Raw genomic sequence first — 24693 nt, forward strand, 5'->3', positions numbered from 1 at the left:
GCAAAATGAGTTTCTTGAGACATTCGAGTCAAAAATACGTTTGAGGACGCTGAAGGATGGGTGGAGTTCTGGAGAGTTTAGGGAATGAATGAAAGATGCACTGTAAGAGATGGAATTTTTTTTTTGAATGAATAGAATTGGTGAGCAAGTCGAAAGCATCCTTTTATAGAAGAAGTAGAAAAAAGTGTTATAGAATATGACATAACTAGCGGGGTCACCCGTGGGAATCCCACGGGCATGGATGTGTGTGACATTTCGACATATTGAGTTATATGCTGCACATTCATTTTTACAAAATGGTTACTGGCAAGTCATCAGATCCAGAAATGGTGTGATGAACACAATTTATTTATTTCACATAATATGTGACCCCTCACTCCTCTCCACCTGACACTCTCCTGTCTCCACCTGACACTCTCCTGTCTCCACCTGACACTCTCCTGTCTCCACCTGACACTCTCCTCTCTCCACCTAGCACTCCTCTCCTCTCCAAACCCTCACATCCCTCTCCTTTCCAATCCCTCACCTCTCCAATCCCTCACACTCCTCTCCTCTCCAATCCTTCACACGCCTCTCCAATCGCGCCTCACACTCCTCTCCAATCGCGCCTCACACTCCTCTCCAATCGCGCCTCACACTCCTCTCCAATCGTGCCTCACACTCCTCTCCAATCGTGCCTCACACTCCCCTCCAATCACGCCTCACACTCCTCTCCAATCGTGCCTCACACTCCTCTCCAATCGCGCCTCACACTCCTCTCCAATCGCGCCTCACTCGCCTCTCCAATCGGCTTTCCCCGTCTCGTTTCTCTCCTTTTTCTCCCGTCTCGTTCTTTTTCTTGCTCCAAATCGGCCCGTCGGAATCGGAAATCGGCCCGTCTCGCCCGTCGGCCCGTCGGAATCGGAAATCGGCCCGTCTTGCTTTTGTGCTTGTGCGTAAATAAATTGTGTTCATGACACCATTTCTGGTGTTGGGCTAGCGGCTAGGGTGCCGGCTTAGGATCCTGGGTTCGAATCTCGGTCGATCGCCGAATTAATGCCAGGGGGGTTGACTCAGCCTGTCATCCTTCCGAGGTCGGCTAATTGAGTACCAGTTCACTGGTAATTCCCTGTTTGTCGTTGAAGGCGGCAAAAAGGGTTGGCGTCAGGAAGGGCATCCGGCCGTAAAACATTGCTTCAAAAAGGGGACAAAAAAACAACAACTACCACGGTCCCCGAAAAGGCCAACCCCCGCTTTGCGGGGAAAAATGGCCTCTAAACGGTGGTTTTTACACCATTTCTGGATCTGATGACTTGCCAGTAACCATTTTGTAAAAATGAATGTGCAGCATCTAACTCAATATGTCGAAATGTCACACACATCCATGCCCGTGGGATTCCCACGGGTGACCCCGCAAGTTTGCATTGACGTTCGTCGATGGACTCGTTCGCCCGTCTCATTCGTTTTCTTGCTGCATCCTGTTCAAGTCTGCGTTCTTCATCGATCGTCTCATTCATTTTGGAAATAGAAGTTTCCACGCAGCGCATGAATTGTCACGATCCTCAAGAGGAATTTGTCTCGTAATCATCAAATGATAAATGGCAAGTAAATTATATTGTGGAAAATTAAAGATTTCAAATAAACCTATTTAAAGTGTATTCGCACATAACTAATTTTAAAAAACGAAGAAATATCTCTCGGTAATTTCCTGAAACATATTTTACTTCCGGCTAATAATGTTGAATTAAATAAAAACGAAGAAATATATGTCGGCATCATTGTTGACGTTTTTGTGACGACTGTCATCAAACGAAAAAGTAATATATCTTAACGGAAAAGCAAAAGCGAATTTTTAATATATATCGACACGTTGCCGTCGGTGTCATGTTGGGCAGTGTATGATACACCATGACGCGATTTTAAAAAATATATCTCTGCATTTTCCCGCGTGTGTGGAATGTTCTCAATTATTGCTGACACCGAGTCCAAAACCATCGATAAAAATGAAATCATATGGTGAGTTAGATTGGAGATAAAGGCGTGAGAGAGACTCAATGGCCTTGAAGTTGAAGTTACAGGCGTTTGAGAATTCATTTCGTTCTATAAACGGCAACTTTCATTGGATTTCCTTCCCGTTTTTTTTCAACCGAGTCGAAAACTATGTTAGCGACTGTGAAAAATGAAATGATATATCGAATTTTTAATATGTATCGACACGTTGCCGTCGGTGTCATGTTAGGCGGTGTATGATACACCATGACGCGATTTTAAAAAATATATCTGCATTTTCCCGCGTGTGTGGAATGTTCTCAATTATTGCTGACACCGACTCTAAAACCATCGATAAAAATGAAATCATATGGTGAGTTAGATTGGAGATAAAGGCGTGAGAGAGACTCAATGGCCTTGAAGTTACAGGCATTTGAGAATTCATTTCGTTCTATAAACGGCAACTTTCATCGGATTTTCTTCTCGTTTTTTTTCAACCGAGTCTAAAACTATGTTAGCGACTGTGAAAAATGAAATGATATATCGAATTTAAAATAGATATCGACACATTGCCGTCGGTGTCATGTTGGGCGGTGTATGATACACCATGACGCGATTTTAAAAAATATATCTCTGCATTTTCCCGCGTGTGTGGAATGTTTGTGGAAAATTAAAGATTTCAAATAAACCTATTTAAAGTGTATGCGCACATAACTAATAAAAAAAACGAAGAAATATCTCTCGGTAATTTCCTGAAACATATTTTACTTCCGGCTAATATGTTGAATGAAATAAAAACGAAGAAATATATGTCGGCATCATTGTTGACGTTTTTGTGACGACTATCATCAAACGAAATAGTAATATATCATAACGGAAAAGCAAAAGCGAATTTTTAATATATATCGACACATTGCCGGCGGTGTCATGTTGGGTGTATACGGTGTATGATACACCATGACGCGATTTTAAAAAATATATCTCTGCATTTTCCCGCGTGTGTGGATTGTTCTCAATTATTGCTGACACCGAGTCTAAAAGTAAAACCATCGATAAAAATGAAATCATATGGTGAGTTAGATTGGAGATAAAGGCGTGAGAGAGACTCAATGGCCTTGAAGTTACAGGCCTTTGAGAATTCATTTCGTTCTATAAACGGCAACTTTCATCGGATTTTCTTCCCGTTTTTTTTCAACCGAGTCTAAAACTATGTTAGCGACTGTGAAAAATGAAATGATTTATCGAATTTGATTTGAAATAAAACTGGGGGAGAGCAAGACACCACGGGCCTACAAAACAGGACTCAAAGCTATGCGAGTTAATAAAATGGTGGATATTTGTTTATAATTATATGAAGCCACTCCCAGAATGGGTGGAGCTATGGGTGGAGCTACTCTGCAAACCGAGTAAGCCACACCCCGGACAGACACCCAACAGATAGACAGACAGACAGACAGAATCATCTACGGCTATTATAATATAGATAATAATAAAGTTCTTCAGGGGACAGATGAAACATGTATTAACAACTTGATCACGTGATCTCGAACAACGTGGTCGAAGAACGAAAGAACAAATAACGAAGAACGAAAGAGCAAAAGAACGAAGAACGAAAGAACAAGTTTGCTCGATCGGGGCGGTCACGGATTTTCGAAGCTGTTCCACGATCTTCACGCACGCTCGAAGCTAAGTCATTGTCACATTTGTATTCTTGTCTAAACTGTTTATCTTACGTGTGTGTACCTTTTAAGTGTCCCTCGGTAGTTTTATCGGGGTTAATCTTTCATACCTGTAAAAAATAGTCGAGTATCTCGTGCCGCGCGCGGCCACGCGGCCTAGTTGTTGAAGCTTCCGACCTGGAGGCTTGGTTTCTCTCCGGGCATCCAAAGTGGTTATTTTTTCATTCGTGTGTTTGTCAAATTTCAACTCGTTACTTTATCGTCCATGCTTTATTGTTTGTTTATAGTTAGTTTTGGTTTGAATTTCCTGTAACTCGTAATTAATTAATCCTGTTCTGCGCCTCGTGTGCGGCCTTGTACCCCTGTCGGTGTTTGTTAACTTAAGTCCCCTACATCGTGTTTTGCTTGGCTCTCAGTTTTTCCCTTCTACACCGAACGTAATACTCTCTGTCTAACGTTTTAAATCCCCACCCCACCCCTCCCCCCCCCCCAAAAAACAAACCAAAAAAACAAAAAAACATTTATTTTTCCTTTCTCCACGTGTGCCATTGTCTCATCCTGTACTTTCTGTCCAGGTGTATCGCGGTGCTTTTCGCCCCGCCCCCATTATCTCCTTGCCATCCACCTTTTGCCCTGTTTACGTGACTCGTGGTGGTCCCTCTCGGCCCTCCCCCCGTTGGTATTTTGTGCATATAAGATTGTTCACGGTTCTGTTTAAATATTATTTTAAATATGTTTAACCTTTCCCCTTCAGTGGTTTATTCAGTGGTATATTACAACACGCTGTTTTTCTTCCTATTTAAAAGGCTTTTCTCAATTTCCTCTCCAACTCATTCCACGTCAAAAAAAAGAAATTCAATATCTTATACGTCTCCCTCACTACATGGTCTAAATTCACATTCATTCCATCCCTCCTCCATCGTTCTGAATCGGATTGCTAACTTGAAAATCACAACAAACCCAATTTGTTATCAATGTTCGTCTTTCATTAATCATCCACTTTCTAAACTCCCCTCTTGCCCCTCCCCTCCAAATCCCCCCCCTTGCACCTACACTCCTAAACTCCCCCCTTTCCCCTCCACTCTTAAACTCCCCCCTTGCCCCTCCACTCCTGAACTCCCCCCCTGCCCTTCCCCTCATAAACTCCTCCCTTGCCCCTCCCCTCCAAATCCCCCCCCTTGCCCCTACACTCCTAAACTCCCCCCTTGCCCCTCCACTACTAGACTCCCCCCTTGCCCCTCCCCTCCTAAACTCCCCCCTTGGCCCTCCCCTCCTAAACTCCCGCCTCACTCCTCCCCTTCAAAACTCCCCCCCAACTCCTCCCATTCAAATCTCCCCCCATACCATTCCTCTCAAATTCTCCCTCCTCAAAGTTTCCTCCTCCCCACCTAGTCTCCCTTCTATCTCATGCCTCCACCCCCCCCAACCTTCTACTGTCCCATGCCCCCCCTCAAACAACCCCTCACTCTGCCTCATCCCTTCACCACCAAACCTTTCATCCTCCTCATCCTTCCTTTTCTTGGAACTCTTCTGTAATCTCTGACACACTATCAACTGCTCTCCCTACCTCCCCCTCTCATCCTTCATCTTACCCTACTCCTCCCCTCCCCTGTCCTGTACCCGATGCTCCCCCTCTCTCTTCTTTAACGGTATGGACCTCAAACATCCGGGGCCTTCGCTCAAACCTGACTGATCTCTCCATACAGGTTGCTTCTGACAATCCAGACTTGATCTGCTGAACAGAGACTTTCCTCCTTCAAGATGTCTCTGATTCCTCAATATCTCTTCCTGGTTACTCCCTCTTCCGGTATGATAGACCTGAGCCTCGTCCTGGTGGTGGGGTGGCTATCTTTATCAAAAACTCTCTTCCTCATTCTCCTTGCACTGCCCTCTCTCCTCCTCACCCCCAGGAGTACCTCTGGCTACGGCTTCCTCTCCGCTCCCACCTTTTGTTCATATGTGTTCTGTACCGTCCCCCAAACAGTGATGACTCAATTTACATTTCACTCTCTGACAACATGGACCAACTTCTATCCACTCATCCCAACTCTCTCTTCCTCATATGTGGTGACTTCAACTCTCATCATGCCACCTGGTTGGGTGTGGGTTCCTCTCTCACCAGTCATGGCACCTCAGCAAATGACTTCTGTGACTCACTGGGATTGACACAATCTGTAAATTTCCCGACCCGGATCTCAGCCAATGGAGTTTCTTCTCTTCTAGACTTGGTTATGACAAACTTCCCTGCTAATGTCTGCTGCTCTTCTTCTGCTCCAATCGGTTCTTCTGATCATGTGCTTGTCAAAGTGGACATCTCTCTGGCCATTCTCAGAGAGCCTCCTCAGCGTCGAAGAGTCTGGCATTTCACTCAGGCCGACTGGGACGGGCTTCAAGCAGCCATCAATCGTCTGGATTGGTCTCCCATCTCCACTGCCTCTGACATCAATTCTTCCTGGGAATTCTTCCAAAGCAAACTGATCTCTCTCATGCACAGATTTATCCCATCTCGTCTTCAGTTGTCTTACCCTTCCTCCCGTCCATGGTACACCGAATCTTGTGGTGAGGCAGTTGCCCTGAAACAACTTGCCTTTGCCTCTTGGAAGGCTAATCCAACTGAAGGCAATCTCAGTTCCTTCCACCAAGCTCGGAACAAGTGTGTGTCTACCCTCAGGAGTGCCAGGAAGCACTATCTCTCCTCACTCAAGAACGAACTCTCAAACCTGTCTCCTCTCTCCAAATCCTGGTGGCGTCTGGTCAAATCCGTTTCTGGTGTTTGTTCCCCCTCCATCCCCTCCCTTACCTCAAATGGCCACACAGTTGACATCGCACGTGACAAAGCCGAATGCCTCAACTCTGTGTTTGCCTCAAAATCTTTAGTCCCAAACCCATCTCTCTCTGTTCCCACCTTTCCCAGTCGAACCCAACTGCTCCTGAACTCTGTGTCCTTCTCTCCTGACAAGGTGGAGGAGTTTTTGTCTAACCTCGACTCTGATTCTGCAACTGGACCAGACGGCATCAGCCCACGGGTCCTAAAATCCTGCTCTGCCATTCTATCTCACCCTCTCTCTGTTCTTTTCACCCTATCTTTTGCTCAAGGTCATCTGCCAGCATCCTGGAAATCAGCAAACATTACCGCTTTACACAAAAAAGGTGCAAAAACAGATCCTTTTAACTACAGACCAATCAGCCTGCTCCCAATTATCAGCAAAGTCATGGAATCCATCATTGCTTCGGATATGAAATCTTTCCTCTTCTCCAATGGCTTGATCTCTGATCATCAATTTGGATTCAGACCAGGTCACTCTACTCTGGACATGCTGCTTCTCCTGCCTCAACAATGGATGGAGGTCCTCAATGCCAAACAGGAAATTAGAGCTGTCTCCCTCGACATATCACGTGCCTTCGATACGGTCTGGCACCCAGCTCTGCTCACCAAACTCTACTCCTATGGTATCCATGGAAATCTCCATGCATGGCTTGCGGACTTCCTCTCTGGTCGTAGTCAACGTGTGGCCCTGAATGGATTTCTCTCATCTCCCCTTCCTGTTCAGGCTGGAGTTCCCCAAGGCAGTGTGCTGGGCCCTGTGCTTTTTCTGGTCTTTATCAACGATCTCTCCGACTCTCTGGAAAATCCTCTCTATCTCTTTGCTGATGACTCCACTCTCTGCCGCTCCATTCCTCTTCCCTCAGATCGGCAGTCTGCAGCCTCCTCACTCTCTGAAGACCTGGACAAAATCACAGACTGGTCAAACAAGTGGAACATGTCTTTCAATCCTGACAAATCTCACACTCTTACTATGTCTCTCCGAAAAGATCGACTGGACAACCCTCCCATCTACTTTCTCAACAATCCTCTCCAAGAAGTTCTGTCGCTCAAGCTTTTGGGTCTCACTATCTGCCATGATCTTTCTTGGGAGAACCACATTTCCAAGCTGGCCTGCAAAGCCAGTCGCCGACTGGGCATCCTCCGTCGTGCGAAGTCCTTCCTAGGCACACCTGAGCTCCTCACCACATACAAGGCTTTCATCCGCAGCTCAATGGAATACTGTTCTCCCCTATGGGCTGGTGCTCCTGCCTCACACCTAGCTCGGCTTCACGCTGTTGAAACCAAAGCTTTCAGAATCATTGGAATCTCCCGCGATGAAGCTATCTCTGAGGGCCTTTCACTCACTCACCGCAGGCAGGTAGGTGGTCTTTCTGTCTTCTACCGACTCCTCTCCGGCCTTGCTCCCCCAGCTCTCTCTGTGCTCTGTCCCCCAAATATTCCTACAGGTCGCACAAGATCTGCCAGCAAGCCTCTGATGGTTAAACTGGCAAAATCTCGACTCTCTGCTCACCTTCACTCCTTCATTCCTCTTTTCTCCCGCCTCTGGAACAAACTCCCACACTCCCTTCAATCCCACTCCTCCCTCCAGGTCTTTAAAACAGCTGTTCACCACCATCTCTTATCTTCCCCCATCCAAAACCTTGATCTTTTCTACCCCCGCTAATTCACCCCAGATCCACCTTGTTTGAAATTCCAACTTCTTTCCTGGAAGTCCTGGCAGTGTCCATATGCTTTATACCTCTCCCACCGCCCCCTTCCCATGCCCCCCCCTCAAAGCCCTCGCCCTCTCTCAGATCTCTCGATGTCTCCATGTCTCTCGGTCCCTGCTCTCAAATGTTGTGTTTGTGTCCTTCCCCCTCTCTCCCCATCTTGTCTACCGCTCCCGATGTTATATGTTTTATGTGTCGGTTTGTCTTTCTGTGTGATTAATGTTCGCTCTTTCACGAGCCTCGATCTTGTATACAAAAAAAAAAAAAAAAAAAAAAAAAAAAAAAAATGTTGCACTTACAGTAAATGAATCCACATTTGCATCTGAAATAAAATACATCTGGCACCATTAATCATGCATCCATGGATGGCAACCCTCAAATTATCCCCTCCCACTCCTAAAGATTCTGCCGCCCTTATGATACCTCCAGAGCAGGCGGAATTTTCATGTCCCTTCTGGACCCTGTGAAGATCCTCAGACCGCAGGGTCAAATGGAATGCCGCCAGTGAAGTGCAAATTGGATGTGCTCACCATTCCAATCAAAATCATGTCTTTATATTTTCGGTCGATTAGTTCCTTGGATTGAAAGAGTTTATCATTTAAGGGCCCGTTATTCAGTCCCTGGCCCTTTTTTTACTGCAACCCCCATGTTACCAAGCTTCTCCTGTTTTTCATCAATTATTCTGTCCCAAACTGTATCCTGCTGTGGTGAATCATTCAATTTGCCTCTCGAGTTTAGTCGGGGCCTATGTGCCGAGATAGTCGAGTGTGCTTGCCCTCTGTTCTTTACTTCGTTTTCCTCTTTTTATTCCATTTATTGTTACTAGTGATCTCTCAGCTCAATCAATTTCCCCATTTTCCTCAAAAATTCTAACAAAATATCTCTTCTTCACTCGGAAAACAAAAGTAATCAGTCGGAAAAAACCCCCAAAAAACAACAGCATCGGAAGGGGGGGGGGGGGCGCAGAGGGGGAAGGGGTGGGTTTAACCAAACTCTTATCTCATTTTCCTTTACCTTCTTCACAATATTCCCAAACTGAATAAAACGTTTCTCTTCCTTGAAATCTCTTCACAACATTAAAAACAAACAAACAAAAAAAACCAGTAAATCAAGGCTAAGTGGCATTTAATCAATTTTTGGCCCATCTCTCAATGGTGAAGAATCACTTGAAAAATTAACAACTCTAGCAATTTGACTGCGTTGCCCATATGCCCTCGCATAGTCCGTGCCCATGACAATGGGTAGATGCCCTCGTTTACTGTCCTAAAAATATACAAGTTTGATGTAAATCCCTTCTGCTGTTCTCAAGTATCAAATTTTTACCACATGACAGGTTTCACATCGATCGGTGAAGCAGTTTCGGAGAAGGGATTTTTAAAAATATTGGCTTTCAAGCCAATATGGCTGCTAAACCACGTGACATTTGACATCAAAAATGTACACTCTGCATATGCATGGGTAGGGGATCACATTTGTGAAGTTTCGTGTTGATCGGTTAAGGTTCTTTTTCTATCCAAGGTGGCTGCCAAACCACTTGACATACGACATCATCATTTTCAAACTATATACAGCAATGGTGTTAGATAACATTTATAAAGATTCACATCGATATGGTAAGTGGTTTCTGAGATATAATTATTTAATATTTTCCTTCAATCCAATACGGCTGCTAAACCATTTCCCACCTGTGGAACCACCTTCCCCACCCCTCCCAAAATTTTGCTTCTGTATCCATTTTGTCTAACCCTTGCGTTCTCTCCTACCCATTATTATCATTATCCGTTCAATCTACATTCTCCCTCCGCCGTGCTATTTCCCCCCCCCCCCCACCCCCCCCCACCCCCCACTCTCCCTCGTCTCCTGCTGTTCCCTTTATGTTGTGTCCTGATCTGTTCTTTGCCATAGCTCATGCATGAGCCTAGACCTTGTATTTAAAATAAAAAGGGGACATTAATCAAAATCCAGTTTGCCAAGGTAGGCATGCCAAGTAACTAACAAGGCACACTAGTTTATCCCACTTGCTGGATGGCCTCGACAGTCCAGATTCCCAGAATGCCATTCTATCTAGATAGTGTCAAAGCGTAAGCAAGAAAGACAATAGGTCCAGCAGGCATTACCGTAAGGTCTGAAAACTCCTTGGTGACGAGAAAGGCAGTAAGCCAGTTGAATAAAGTACCCACGGCACCGACTACACCACGTGCCGCATTCGGAGCCAACTCCACCACGATAACCCAGGGCAGAGGTCCCCAGCCCAGCGAGAAACCTAGGCAGACAGCACAAAAATGTATCAAAGTGCCACTCGGTATCCACCGGCAAACTTTAAACTTGCAGGTTAAAACACATTGGTACACATGCAGGCTAACCCCTGCTCTTGCAGGGAAAATGGCCTTAAACTGCCTGTTGTTGTGTTTGTTGCATCACGTGCTCAAGCTGTCTTTAGACCTAATGGAGTTCACAGCGAGTGCTCCGGGTGCAACACTAGTGCTCTCCGCCAACAAGCAACCGGGTTCTATGGAACATAAGAGATCCTGACACCTTATCGGGAGAAAGCATCGTCGCCTTTATTAGACTTCACGAGAACAGAAAACTCACCAACAATGTAAGTCATCATGCTGCACAGGGCCAGCCAGGTAAATGATCCATGACCTAAGCCAAACGCCATGCTTGGAGAAGGTGCTGCAAGTCCAAATGTCAAATTAGCAGGATGCCCAGCAGCCTGCAGGTGAAAGTAACCTCCAAAAGTAATGAGGCTGATAGTCATTGTCAGACCTGGGATGGGAAGCCGTGGCATGAAGGAGGAAATAATAAAAGCTTAATGTGAAGGCCAGAAATAAGATTGTGATGCATCGATGATTTGGTAAACAGTGCATTGGATGACATACCAGACGACAACCTCCCTCTCCACCCGGCCTGCTAAATCCACATGACATAAATTTTTTGCAAAGACAATAACACTTTCGTGAAGTACCTGATATAGCCAGAAGGGTCTTGCGGCCTGCTCGGTCAGCCAGGGATACTGCCAGTCCTGTGGCTACAACTTGGACTGCAGCAATCAACAATGGACCTAGGGTTGGAGGCTGAGGCCAAGCAAGCATAAACATGGAGTGAAGAGGAATAATTTGCAGCAAAACAAATATAATTTCCCTGTTAATGGAAAAATCGGTGGAATCAAATTACACATAATACAAAAGGGAGCATTCCCTCTGGCCGCCCCCCGCACACCCCCATCGTGAACGGTAGTTTGGAGAAAAAGCAAGCTGTCGAGTCTGGGCTCGATTCCCGACCCAGCAATAAACATAGACAGGGCATTGCAATCAAGATTCCAACCCTCCCATCTACTTTCTGAATAATCCTCTCCAATAAATTCTGTCACTCAAGCTTTTGGGTCTCACTATCTGCCATGATCTTTCCTGGGAAAACCACATTTCCAAGCTGGCCTCCAAAGCCAGTCGCCGACTGGGAATCCTCCGTCGTGCAAAGTCCTTCCTTGGCACACCTGAGCTCCTCACCACATACAAGGCTTTCATCCGCAGCTCAATGGAATACTATTCACCCCCTCTGGGCCGGTGCTCCTGCCTCACACCGAGCTCGGCTTCACGCTGTTGAAACCAAAGCTTTCAGAATCATTGGAATCTCCCGCTATGAAGCTAACTCCGAGGGCCTTCCACTTACTCACCGCAGGCAGGTTGGTGGTCTTTCTGTCTTCGACAGATTCCTCTCCGGCCTTGCTCCCCCAGCTCTCTGGGCTCTGCCCCCCAAATATTCCTACAGGTCGCACAAGATTTGCCTGCAACCCTCTTATGGTTAAACTGCCAAAATATAGGCTCTCTACTCACCTTCACTCTTTCATTCCTCTTTTCTCCCGCCTCTGGAACAAACTCCCACACTCCCTTCAATCCCACTCCTCCCTCCAGGTCTTTAAAACAGCTGTTCACCACCATCTCTTATCTTCCCCCATCCAAAACCTTGATCTGTTCTACCCCCACTAATTTCACCCCAGATTCACTTTTTTGAAATACCAACTTCTTTCCTGGAAGTCCTTGCAGTGTCCTTGTGTTTTATACTTCTCCCTCTCCCCTTCCCACGCCTCCACCCCCCCAAGCCCTCTCCCTCCCACAGATCTCCCAATATCCCTGCTCTTAAATGTTGTGTTTGTGCTTCCCCTTCTCTCCCCATCTTGTCTACCGCTACCCTTATTATATGTTTTGTGTCTGTTTGATTTTTTGTGTGATAAATGTTTTGTGTGCTCTTTCACGAGCCTCGATTCTGTATACAAAAAAATAATAATAATAATAAAAACTACTCCTACCATCAAATGCATGTTAAGCCGGGTGTCCCTTCTGCTCGCATTAGTCGGTGGACCTTCAAAATCCCAGGGTGTGCTTTGACAAAGATTAGACAAGCGATCGCGACACCCTGACCAATCACAAAATCGCTGCCTTAAATTGCACGGTGTATCGCATCAGCGGCACAGCAATACTCCCGGCGGGGATGCAAGCCAGCAGTCACGCAGTGAACATGAATTAACAAATGAATGAACACTAGCTTGACACCAAACCAGCGATGCAGATTTTCTGGCAAGAGAAAAATGAAGCAAAATGAGGGAGGCACTATGGCCAGGCCTGGTCCAGGGCACAACAGTAGGGGATAAATGTTGGTTCTGGACCACATCAAAAACCTTCCCGGGGGTGGGATTAAACTGGATTAAACTCCATACCTGGATGACCTAGAGATGACCTTTATTGAGTTTTCCCCATTAACTTGGCTTGGATTCTGGCTCACCTTAAAATTAAACATTGAAGTCAATGGGGAAAGAGCGAAAAAAAACTTAACTCACTGGATTTTCAACCAGATTTCACTATCTTTTGGGACAACCTATTTACAAATATTAAATCCTCAATATACCCACTACTCAGGTTCTGGCTCACCTTAAAATTTAACATTGAAGTCAATGGGGAAAATTAAGGAAACTTATTGACCACTCACTCTAGAGCTGCGTTCCGCAACCTTTTTAGCCCAAGCCCCAATAAAAAACCCAGGCATCCAGGCGCAACCCATCGAATCCCCCCTCCCCCCCACAAACCGTCATGGAAATATCGATTGCTTATGACGTTAATATCTTGGTAAGGGTTCGGTTCATCATCTTTGTACAGTAGTACAATTCGTAATTGAACAATAAAGCAAAGTGACGACAATCATACCAAACACTGTCCTTATTTTGTTGTTATTTTGTTCGGATCTCCACGACCATGAGGAGAGAGAGAGCGAGAGACCACGCCCCCCTTGAGAATGACCAGCGACTTAGATCACAGACACCGCCCACTTGATGTTATTGTCAGCCAATCAGGCGTAACCTCCCTGCCTTGTTAGCTGCTTCGGAAGAGATGAATCCGCCCCTACGATGAATCCGGATGAAGATTTAATGAAGAAGATGATGATGAAGATGAAGAAGATGATGAAGATGAAGATTAATCTCACAACATTCATTGGCGGTGTATCTTTTGTGAAATAGAACAAAACTTTAATTATTAAAGTGACACGCCAAGATAAGGTGTTTGAACTTTATTTTAATCTTCATCGTGAATAGATGATGAACTTAAAATGTAACATGAACTGATAAACAAAACAAGAACAACTTTAACTGAAAAAACCCGATATGCATCTGAACTTATATCCAGGTTCAATGTTCCGTTATCATGAACAACGTTAAATAAACAACTTTCACTGATTAAACCCGAAAGTGAAACTTACAAGCCTAATTCAAATGTTCCGTTAGCAACATTGTAGATGTGGATTATCCACATCAGTGCGATGGTTGACTTTGCATATTGGCTGCGAGATCATCGATTCGGCTTTGAAGCGGCGACAATGCGATTTTCAGGTTGGCGCACAGGGCCACTGTCTCCAGTTTGTTTCGATACTTGGACTTCAGATATGTCACCGTTGAGAAACGTTGAGAAACGTTGTACACCATTGAGTGTACAATTTCTTTTCTTTGGCTATCTTCTCCGCCACCAGGTAGCTGGCTTTGGTCAGTCCCTTCGACGGAAAAACAGCCGAACTCATTACTGCCTTGCTGTTGTTCATCTCGCGTTCTTTCCGGAGAAAAAACTCCCACGACTTGTTGACATGATCTCCATGTTTCTTCTCGAGGTGCCGTTTCAGCTTTTGGGGCCCGAGGGACTCGTTGGCCAACACGTCAAGGCATATCACACACTGTTGTCGATGAACATTGTGCTTATCGATATTCAAGGTGAACCCATAGTTCAGGAACACAGGCTGATACTTTCTAGCCATGGCGAGTACCTTACGCTCACAGCTCAATCTTTCGAATGAAAAGCAATGGACATTTGCGTGTCGGAAACTAAACGTATGATCTGACTGACCCGATGCACGCACGGTACATCGCAGTAGAAGAGTACACACTATAAAGTTTGTGTCGGCGTTCGTTTGATCTCTGTTCTGTTCAGTCGGGAGAAGTAAATCGTCGATAAAGTTTTTTTTCCCTCGATTTCTGAAACGATCGTGCGACCCATTGAAAATCCTTCGCGACCCTATGTTTGGGTATCTTCCTTCGCGACCCATAGGTTGTGGAACGTCTCTAGAGCACCCCCAAAAATACAAAAAAAAAACCAACCCTTTTTACTAAGTCCCGCCCACTTTTTTCTCCCCACTAAAACACACATTTAACATTGGAGTCAATGGGGAAAGAGCTAAAAAAACTTATTAACTCCCCCCATTTTTCATTATACTCATACAGAAACCCAACTAATATTTGTGTTTCATTTTTAGGTAATAATTTAATTCTCTTAAAAGAACAATCACCATCTAAAATATTGATAAATATTACATTCGAATTTGCCTGTAGATGTCGCTGTTGAGCTAATATGAAATGATATACTTTTCTTAATGATCTCATCTGACCTCCTCCCAAACCACATATCATTTTAAGATTATAGTAAATTATTTTCCCCTCAATCTCTTGGCAACAATCAAAGTTTTCAGTCCACTGAAGGATGTTGCCTCTTCGAGCCTCTAACTTATTTGTATTTAAATTTATTCGCTTATTTGTTTTAACTACTTTTACCCCTGTTATTTTTTTCAATAAGACTTATTTGATTTTTTCACATTCATGATGTTTTCCATTTAAATACCAAGGTTGTTGTTTTCTCCACTCTTTGGTTTGGTTATTGCTTGGTTCTATCATTTATATATTAGTAAAAAAGGCAGCGGTAGCCCGTTAAAATCCCTAACCCCCCTTTTTATCTTATCACATATATTTATCTCATCACTTATTAACTCAACTGGACTATGTCCAGCTGAGTTTTTGTCGTCACCCAGTGTCCGTCATCCGTCGTCCGTCTGTCATCTGTCTGTCTGTGTCTACAATTCGACGTCTACGCTCTAAAAGTCACAAATATTGATAAAATTTGATGAAACTTGTTATGCAGCATCTTTAAGACATAAACTAGTTTGGGATTGCATTAGTTTGGGATAAGACATAAACCGGCAGGGCGGCCATATTGAAAAATCAATTTTTGTCATATATTTTTAGCACATATAAACTATATAGTTTGTGCTTCTATTCGGCATATTCTAACCATATTGATATAGACCAGTTGAGTTCAGGTTCCCTGGAACCTCTAGTATTTATCTTAACACTTATACCCATAAGGGACACCATCAATTCCATTTTCCAAAATAAACCTCTTATCAAAAGCTCCTAATGCCTTCTTATTCACCTCCTCTGTATATAATTGATGCTTACAACTTCTTATTGTATACATTTTTCTAAACTCTTTTTTCTTTAAAGTTAAACAATTATAATAATTTTCAAAGTTTATTGTTTCTTTAATAACATTTTTCTTTATTAACTAAACTGGACTATGTCCAGCTGAGTTTTTGTCGACACCCAGTGTCCGTCGTCCGTCTGTCGTCTGTAAACAATGACGTCTAGGCTCTAAGTCACAAATATTGATTAAATTTGATGAAACTTGTTATACAGCATCTTTAAGACATAAACTAGTTTGGGATTGCATTTGGGCATTGCACGCCCAAAAATGGGCGCGGCAGGGCGGCCATATTGAAAAATCAATTTTTGTCAATCTGGTACTTCCTAATGTAGCTAGAAGGCTGAAACTTTCCAACCAAGACCAAGACTAAGTCTTGACCAAGTCTTTCTAAATAAATTCAAGTCTGAAATCTGAGAAAAGTAATTGTAGTTTTACTTTTCATGCCTCACTTAAAACTCGAATTTTTCTAGTTTCCTGTTTAAACATGAGATACCTTCAACGTTACTGTACCTCTTCAGCACATATAAACTATATAGTTTGTGGTTCTATTTATGCATATTCTAACCATATTGATATAGACCAGTTGAGTTCAGGTTCCCTGGAACCTCTAGTTCCTTTCAACTTTTTATCACTCTTTTCAATATTACTATCAATATATTTATGAGCATTAGCCCTTGCTCTCAATCCCACAAATTCACTCATTACCTTACCCCCCCCAATTCATCCTTAAACTTTCCGATAACCTTTTTATTCTTTGAAGAAAACAACTTATCACCGGCCTGTAATTACTTGTATCGTATATATCAATATCATCAATCATATCTGAATAAACATCTTCTGTATCAATTTTCAAAACAAAACTATCTGTATCCATATAAAGTAGATTGACATCATTTTGATGTTTCTTCCTTAAGTTATTGTAAAAGTAATCATACATTAATGACTTTGACAAGTCAGGAATTGATGTTCCAATATGAATAGGCTTATCCATATAAATAGAACGATCTTTTGTAGTCGCATAAGATAAATATATAGTTGATAAAATATATAAGTATAAGTGATAAGATAAATATATAAGTGATAAGATAAATATAAGTGATAAGATAAATATATAAGTATAAGTGATAAGATAAATATATAAGTATAAGTGATAAGATAAATATATAAGTGATAAGATAAATATAAGTGATAAGATAAATATATAAGTATAAGTGATAAGATAAATATATAAGTATAAGTGATAAGATAAATATATAAGTATAAGTGATAATGATAAGATAAATAAATATATGTGATAAGATAAAAAGGGGGGTTAGGGATTTTAACGGGCTACCGCTGCCTTTTTTACTAATATATAAATGATAGAACCAAGCAATAACCAAACCAAAGAGTGGAGAAAACAACAACCTTGGTATTTAAATGGAAAACATCATGAATGTGAAAAATATCAAATAAGTCTTATTGAAAAAAAATAACAGGGGTAAAAGTAGTTAAAACAAATAAGCGAATAAATTTAAATACGAATAAGTTAGAGACTCTAAGAGGCAACATCCTTCAGTGGACTGAAAACTTTGATTGTTGCCAAGAGATTGAAGGGAAAATAATTTACTATAATCTTAAAATGATATGTGGTTTGGGAGGGGGTCAGATGAGATCATTAAGAAAAGTATATCATTTCATATTAGCTCAACAGCGACATCTACAGGCAAATTCGAATGTAATATTTATCAATATTTTAGATGGTGATTGTTCTTTTAAGAGAATTAAATTATTACCTAAAAATGAAACAAATATTCGTTGGGTCTCTGAATGACACACACACACACCACAACAACATGCATTTTAAAGGCCATTTTCCCTGCTAGAGCGGGGGTTAGCCAAAAGGGGGACCCATCTTCCAGCACCCATTGAGTTCTCTGTATGAGTATAATGAAAAATGGGGAGTTAAGTTATTTTAGATCTTTCCCCATTGACTCCAATGTTAAATGTGTTTTAGTGGGGAGTAAAAAGTGGGGAGAAAAAAGGTTTTTGGTTTTTTTGGGGGTGCTCAAGAGTGAGTGGTCAATAAGTTACCTTAATTTGACCCATTGAGTTCAATGTTAAATTTTAAGGTGAGCCAGAACCTGAGTAGTAGGTCTATTGAGGATTTAATATTTGTAAATAGGTTGTCCCAAAAGATGGCGAAATCTGGTTGAAAATCCAGTGAGTTACGTTTTTTAAAGCTCTTTCCCCATTGACTTTAATGTGAAATTTTAAGGTGAGCCAGAACCCAAGCCAAGTTAATGGGGAAAACTCAATAAAGGTCATCTCCAGGTCATCCAGGTATGGAGTTTAATCCAATTTAATCCAGTTTAATCCCACCCCCGGAAAGGTTTTTGAGGTGGTCCAGAACTAACATTTATCCCCTACTCGCAACGTCACACTTTTCCTGCATGCTATGAGCGAATCATTCTTGGGCCAATCTTTCGACACAGTCTGACATAAAGATGATGGTTCCATGTCCACTTCACCTCACAGGGATTCATCATTTGAGGACACGTCAACCTCCGAGCACCAATTTTCCAATAAAATCCGGCGTTCCTGTAATTTTATTCCTTCTTTGATCCTTCTTTTCCCCCATATGCTTACACAGAACCATTTAGGCCTTATTAAAGAGTTCTTTGGAATCCCACTGTGCTATCAGTGGCATGGGAAGTTATATACTCATGCCACTTGTTGGCTACATACGTGCAACTACATTTTCTTGTTTAACTGTAATGCAAATTTGAGGTTCAGTACGACAGTCTGCAGGTATGCACAATTGCACACTCACCTCTGAGCCGTCTATCCTGGGTTTGAATCTCGACCCAGCTAAAAATTTCCATCCTGGTGTTTCACATGCAAGGCGAGGCCTCTATGTGTGTGTGTGTGTGCCGTCCGGCAGAAGGACGTTAAACCGGAGGACCCATCTTCCAGCATTAGTTGGTGGACGTTAAAGATCCCATTGTGTCCTTAACGAAGAGTAGACGAGGTGTCACCAGTAACCTCGTTTTTGGTCACCAACCATCATGTTATACATCGTTTTTGGCCCCATCTCTCAATGGTGAATAATCACTTAGGAATTGAAAGATTCTTGTATCCGGATCCAGATCTTCACCAAAAATCGAATTATTACAAAAATCAGAGTCACGCACCGATTCTGTCACCAAATTTCACCTGATTCCAGCTACAACCTTTTGAGATATCCTGCTCACAGACAGACAGATGTGAAAACACAACCTCTGTCAACCTTCGGTGGTGGAAGTAATAAGCAGGAACGAGATAAACAGCAAAGGTGATTACAAAAGTGAGCGTAAGCAGGGCAAAGTGATTTCCGTCGTTCATTACCGTGACCTTGGCCTTGTCAAATATATTCTGTGCGTAGAAGAGGATGGCGTTGACCCCCGTGGCTTGTTGCAGAACCATGACAATAACAGCCATGGACAAGGGGCACATGAGTCCACCTCGCATCACCTCCATCACAGACATCGACTGCAACACCAATGTAAACACACAGGTGGTGTGTGCTGGCACAACACGAGTCGCATTGTAAAAGTTTGATAAATGCACTCCACTCGCGGGACTGGGCAAAAGTGGACAACTGTAGCGCGTTAACCAAGAGCAGTGGCACAAAAGTAAGCAAGGTTCACACTCACCCGCTCCCCCTGTTGGGCTCGCTGCAGAGCCCGAACCTCGAGCGCGACGTTGGCGTTTTTGCCGCGCAGGTACTGGAGCGCTCTTAAAGCTTCCGACTCACGACCGGCTGCGAGGAGCCAACGAGGAGACTCGGGAGCGGCGATGAGCAGCATCACGAACTGCAACATCGGTGGGGTGGCACTGGCTGCGGCCAACCATCGCCAGGGCAGCCAGCCTCCTTGGCAAGGTGTGAGAGCAAGGCAGAAGAGACCAGGGATGTGAGCGTCAAGATCTTGCTGGAATGTTCCAGCAACAAGGTTTAAACTTCCTGAAAGCCACAAACGATATTTAAAAGGTGGCCTCGTGTTTCATCAAAAATCAATCACACCTTTTTCATGTTGGAGGTGGAAAACAATAACAAATGTTGGATGTAAATTGTACGTCCTGACAAGCACAAACATCTTAAAGTATGAAATGTAATAGTTTGCTTTGCTGGTTGCGTCATCACGGCGGATGACTACGCTGCAGAGGGTATCAGGTGTCTATCGATTCGAAATGAAAAAGTAGTTTTCCTGACAACTTGAGAGGTTATGATTGTGATTCCACTCAAAAACGACAACGACAGAGTTAATAGAACACATTACCCAGTGTTGTCTTGGAAACAAGGACATTTGCGGTTTTCTCGAGCGCCAAATTTGATTGGTCGTGAGGTGCAATGCAGTAATATCTGTGTTAAGACAGCTAATCGTGGTGTTTTTCCAAGGCCGCTTCTGACAACAACAGTAACAAGGAAGAACAATCAGAGATTGCAGATCCTCACCAGGACGTGTTTGCGTGGTGCATTTTGTGGGGTGTTCATTAGCTGCTGTGTTTGCGTGGTTTATCGATTACTAGGACGTGCCCGTACGTGGGTGCCCGTACGTGGGTGCAAAAAAGCATGCGTGCAAACAACAACAACAAAAAAAAACTTTGAAACCACGTGGCAGTAACGACCACAGAACCCCCCCCCTCTATTTACATGAAATGGTTTGGTCCATTCGCAACGACCACAGAACCCCCCCCCCCCCCCCCCTCTATTTACATGAAATGGTTTGGTCCAAAGCGAACGGCTTGCGGAGTTTGGTAAAGAAATCGCCATAGCTCGGTAACTACTTCTCCGATTAATATGAAACCTTGAAAAGGCACATCCTCGGGTCCCCAGCAATATACCTGGCAAGTTTCAAGTATATCGGACCGGTAGTTGTCGAGAAACAGCGGTCACAGACACACACAGACACACACACACACACACACACACACACACACACACACACACACACACACACACACACACACACACACACACACACACACACACACACACACACACACACACATACACACACATACACACACACACACACACACACACATTACTGGAATTATAGATAGATGTAGATTTATGTTCGATCCAATATGGCTGCCAAAACACGTGACCAATGACATAATCAATTAAATTCTCCCATATTTTTGTGTAGATTATGCTCAAGAATTTTCAAACCGATTGGATCAAGCGTTCTATTTGTCTAATTATGACATCATAATGAAGGCACCTTTGACATCATGAATATATAGTGTTCCCCATGGGGAGTAAGTACTTCACAATGATCCACGTTTCATTTTTATGCCTTCACTGACAAAGTCGCCAGAGGCATTATGTTTTCAGGTTGTCCGTCCGTCCTTCCCTCCTGGCTAAACCTAGTTTTTCTCAAAAACCATATATTCAATTGAGACGAAACTTTCAGGGTAGGAGTGACAACCATGCAGAATGATTTTGTGATAATTGTGACGTCATAGGTCACATGATAAGGCTGCCATCTTGGATTAAAAGCAAATAATTAAAATTTTATTTCTCAGAAACCGCTAAATGGAAAAATTTGAAACTTGCCACATTGTCAAGTACTCCCAATGGGGAAGAAAAGCATGATAATGATGACATCGTAGGTGAAGTGGTATACCAGCCAAAAATGTTTTAATCTAATTCCTTATCCTAAAAATCTGAAATTGCATGCACATGATCTATGACCCATTAGTATTGAAATATTAAATTTATGACATCATAGGTCACATGGTTTGGCAGCCATCTTGGATTGAAGGAGACTATTAAATAATTCTATCTCTGAAACCGCTCACCGTATCGATGCAAAATTTTACAAATATCATCTAACCGCACTGTTGCATATAGTTTGAAAATGATGATGTCAGAGGTCACCCCCCCCCCCCTTCCAATCCCTTCTCTCCCTCAAGCCCTCCCCCTCCTACAGATCTCCCGATGCCCCTGCTCTCCATCTTGTTATCCCGCTCCCTTTATCATATGTTTTATATTTTATGTCAGTTTGTGATCAATGCTCTGACACGAGCCTCGATCTTGTATACAAAAGAGGTCACGTGGTTTAGCAGCCATTTTGGATAGAAAAACGAACCTTATCCGATCAACACGAAACTTCACAAACGTGATCCACTACCCATACATAGGCAGAGTGATGGCATCTACCCGTTATGGGACTACGCGGAGGCATATTGGTGACAGTAACATTGTTCTAGTTTTCCATGGAGTGGTTTCGGAGATATAGAGGTGCAAAGTTTTTCGGTTTTTCCAAGATGGCGCCTGTACCATGTGACATATGACATCACAATTATTAAAAATTATACAGGTGGTGGCGCTCCTATGGTGGCAATTTATTGGCAATCGGACCAATGGTTGCACAGAAAGGCATACTCATTCTCCTTGGACAAACGGTGTGTTAACGTATATAAATAATTTAATTGTGTTTACAACAGTCCGTCTGCTATTTAACACTAAACTGAAAGGAAGGAAACCCGAGGCCTTGTATGCTTCTCACGTCCATCGCAGACCAACGGGCCCGAGCCAAGATCTACTGTGACTGACACACGCGCACACACACACACACACACACACACACACACACACACACACACACACACACACACACACACACACACACACACACACACACACACACACACACACACACACACACACACACGGAAAATACCACGACATTTCCTGCCACCACGATAGAACGAGGTGAGAGGGTTGAAATAAAATAAGGGTTTTAAAGGTCGTAGAAAACAAATTCCGGAAATGTACTGCCGTTGATGCAGCGTCTTTTACACCACCTTACCACGCTGCATTAGTTATTCGTACCTGTTGTTTGTGTCCTTTATAACGTCCTTAAAACAGTAACTATCCTGTTTGATCGATTTTCTATTTTGAAAATGCCAAACGAGCCATGTAAAAAACCGATTGATTGACGATGTATCCTCTGGCTCTCGTCAGTCCGAGAACGCAAGCAAGAGATGTCCTGGAGCCGGGCGGGTTCATCTTTTCCCGAAACAGCGTAAATGGAAATGCCCAACAAATTAATCCCGGAGAGTTCGGTAGGAAGCGAGTGTTGTGTTGCATACCGACTACAAAAGCCGAAAAGATTCCTGTTACAACCATCAGCTGCATACAGGAGCCGAGTATACCACGGACAGGCGGGTGGGCCACTTCTGACAGGTACACCTGGAAATCATGGGGGGGGAAAACAGTCACAGACAGCATGAAGCATCAGATCTGGCTCCAGAATGATGGAATCACCAGAGTAATCAATTAAGGAAAGGTATCGACGACGCGGTTATAACAGCAAAGGTTTAACTCATGAAAGCGTGGTCATTGTTCAGAGTTGGAAGCACATGAAGCAACAGAGGAAATCACGTGATCAAACCCACTGGTACAGTGACGGAGCTAAAACCCGTCGCGATGCCCAGGACGAGGCGCCCGGTGTAGAGCATCGCTGGAGACGTGGCCACGCACACCACCAGCTGCCCCAGCATGAACAGCGGGACAGATGTTAGAAGGCAAGTCTTACGGCCAAAGACACCGAGCAGAATCCCGCCAAAGAGGGCACCAAACATGGCCCCCACGGTCACCAAGGACTGAGAGGGTTGCAGGTGTCGTTGGAGGGGGTGGAGGGATGGGGAAAGGGTGGGTGGTTTGGGGAATAAACAGTTAAAGAATTATAAAGAAATAAAACACTAAAATAGATTTGTATAAGAAGTTTGACTCCGTTAATGTTAAACACATCCCTCCCCTCCTGATCAATACAACACGACATCATCAGTGCCTATCGAGTGGAACACCAATTTGAATCCCTCTTGGCATTTTGCATCGACTCTGAAACGCAAGGTCCAAACACACAGAATGGTAGAGAATTTGTGAGATGAAGGGAAGAAAAGGTAAAGTTACTGTCTGAGGTACTGAAAGAAAAGAAAAGGAATAGCGTGTAAATGCGGGACAGGATGCTTTGGTGGAAGGCAAAGTGAAGGGACGTACGCCAAACCAGGAGGCCTGCGTGGCATCAAGGTGTACTGCGGAGTTCAACGCCTGCAACTGTGGGAGGGCAGGTGAACTATAACCCAGCACCAAACCAAAGGACAACGACCCCAGTACACTGGCTAGTGTCGCCCAGTACAGGCCACAACTGTTAACAGTCCTGCAATGTGGTAAATCGGAGTAAAGGGAATAAGGTGGGGGTAACAAAAAAAATAATCACAGCAAACAACAACCAAGATCAGGGGGAGGCAGGTGAGGAAAGGAGGAAGGAAGGAGGGAGGAGGAGGAGAAAAGGAAGGAGGGAGGGGGGAGAGGGGGAGGGAGGGGAGGAGGAAAGGCAGGAGGGGGAGGGAGGGGAAGGGAAGGAGGGAGGGGAAGGGAGGGAGGGGAGGAGAATGGAGGAAGCGAGGGAGGGAGGGGAGGAGAATGGAGGGAGGGGAAGGGAGAGGGGAGGAGAATGGAGGAAGCGAGGGAGGGAGGGGAGGAGAATGGAGGGAGGAAGGGAGGGAGTGGGAGGAGGGAGGGAGTGGGAGGGGGGAGGGAGTGGGAGGGGGGAGGGAGAGGGAGGTGGAGGGAGGGAGGGAGGAAGGGAGGGAGGGAGGAAGGGAGGAAGGGGGGAGGGAGGGAGGAAGGGGGGAGGGAGGGAGGAAGGGGGAGGGAGGGGTGAGGCAGGAAGGGAGGGGGA

At 44.0% G+C, this 24693-nt stretch overlaps 1 protein-coding gene across 1 annotated transcript in view; it reads right to left on the reverse strand.

The window, feature by feature from the left end:
• Positions 1-24169, reverse strand: part of SLC2A8 (solute carrier family 2 member 8) — a 33326-nt gene extending 9157 nt beyond the window's left edge. Inside the window, exons 1-8 of the mRNA XM_078767200.1 lie at positions 24009-24169; positions 23405-23611; positions 23099-23198; positions 19651-19958; positions 19343-19486; positions 11152-11260; positions 10776-10952; positions 10301-10446 (exon numbers count right to left, since the gene is read on the reverse strand). Of these exons, the coding sequence (XP_078623326.1) occupies positions 10301-10446; positions 10776-10952; positions 11152-11260; positions 19343-19486; positions 19651-19958; positions 23099-23198; positions 23405-23590 (1170 nt within the window). The 5' untranslated portion in view covers positions 23591-23611; positions 24009-24169. The remainder of the gene's footprint in view (positions 1-10300; positions 10447-10775; positions 10953-11151; positions 11261-19342; positions 19487-19650; positions 19959-23098; positions 23199-23404; positions 23612-24008) is intronic.
• Between the last annotated feature and the right edge of the window lie 524 nt (positions 24170-24693).

The sequence above is a fragment of the Myxine glutinosa genome, chromosome 13, assembly GCF_964187855.1.
Source record: "Myxine glutinosa chromosome 13, kmMyxGlut1.1, whole genome shotgun sequence".
NCBI classification, from domain to species: Eukaryota; Metazoa; Chordata; class Myxini; order Myxiniformes; family Myxinidae; genus Myxine; species Myxine glutinosa.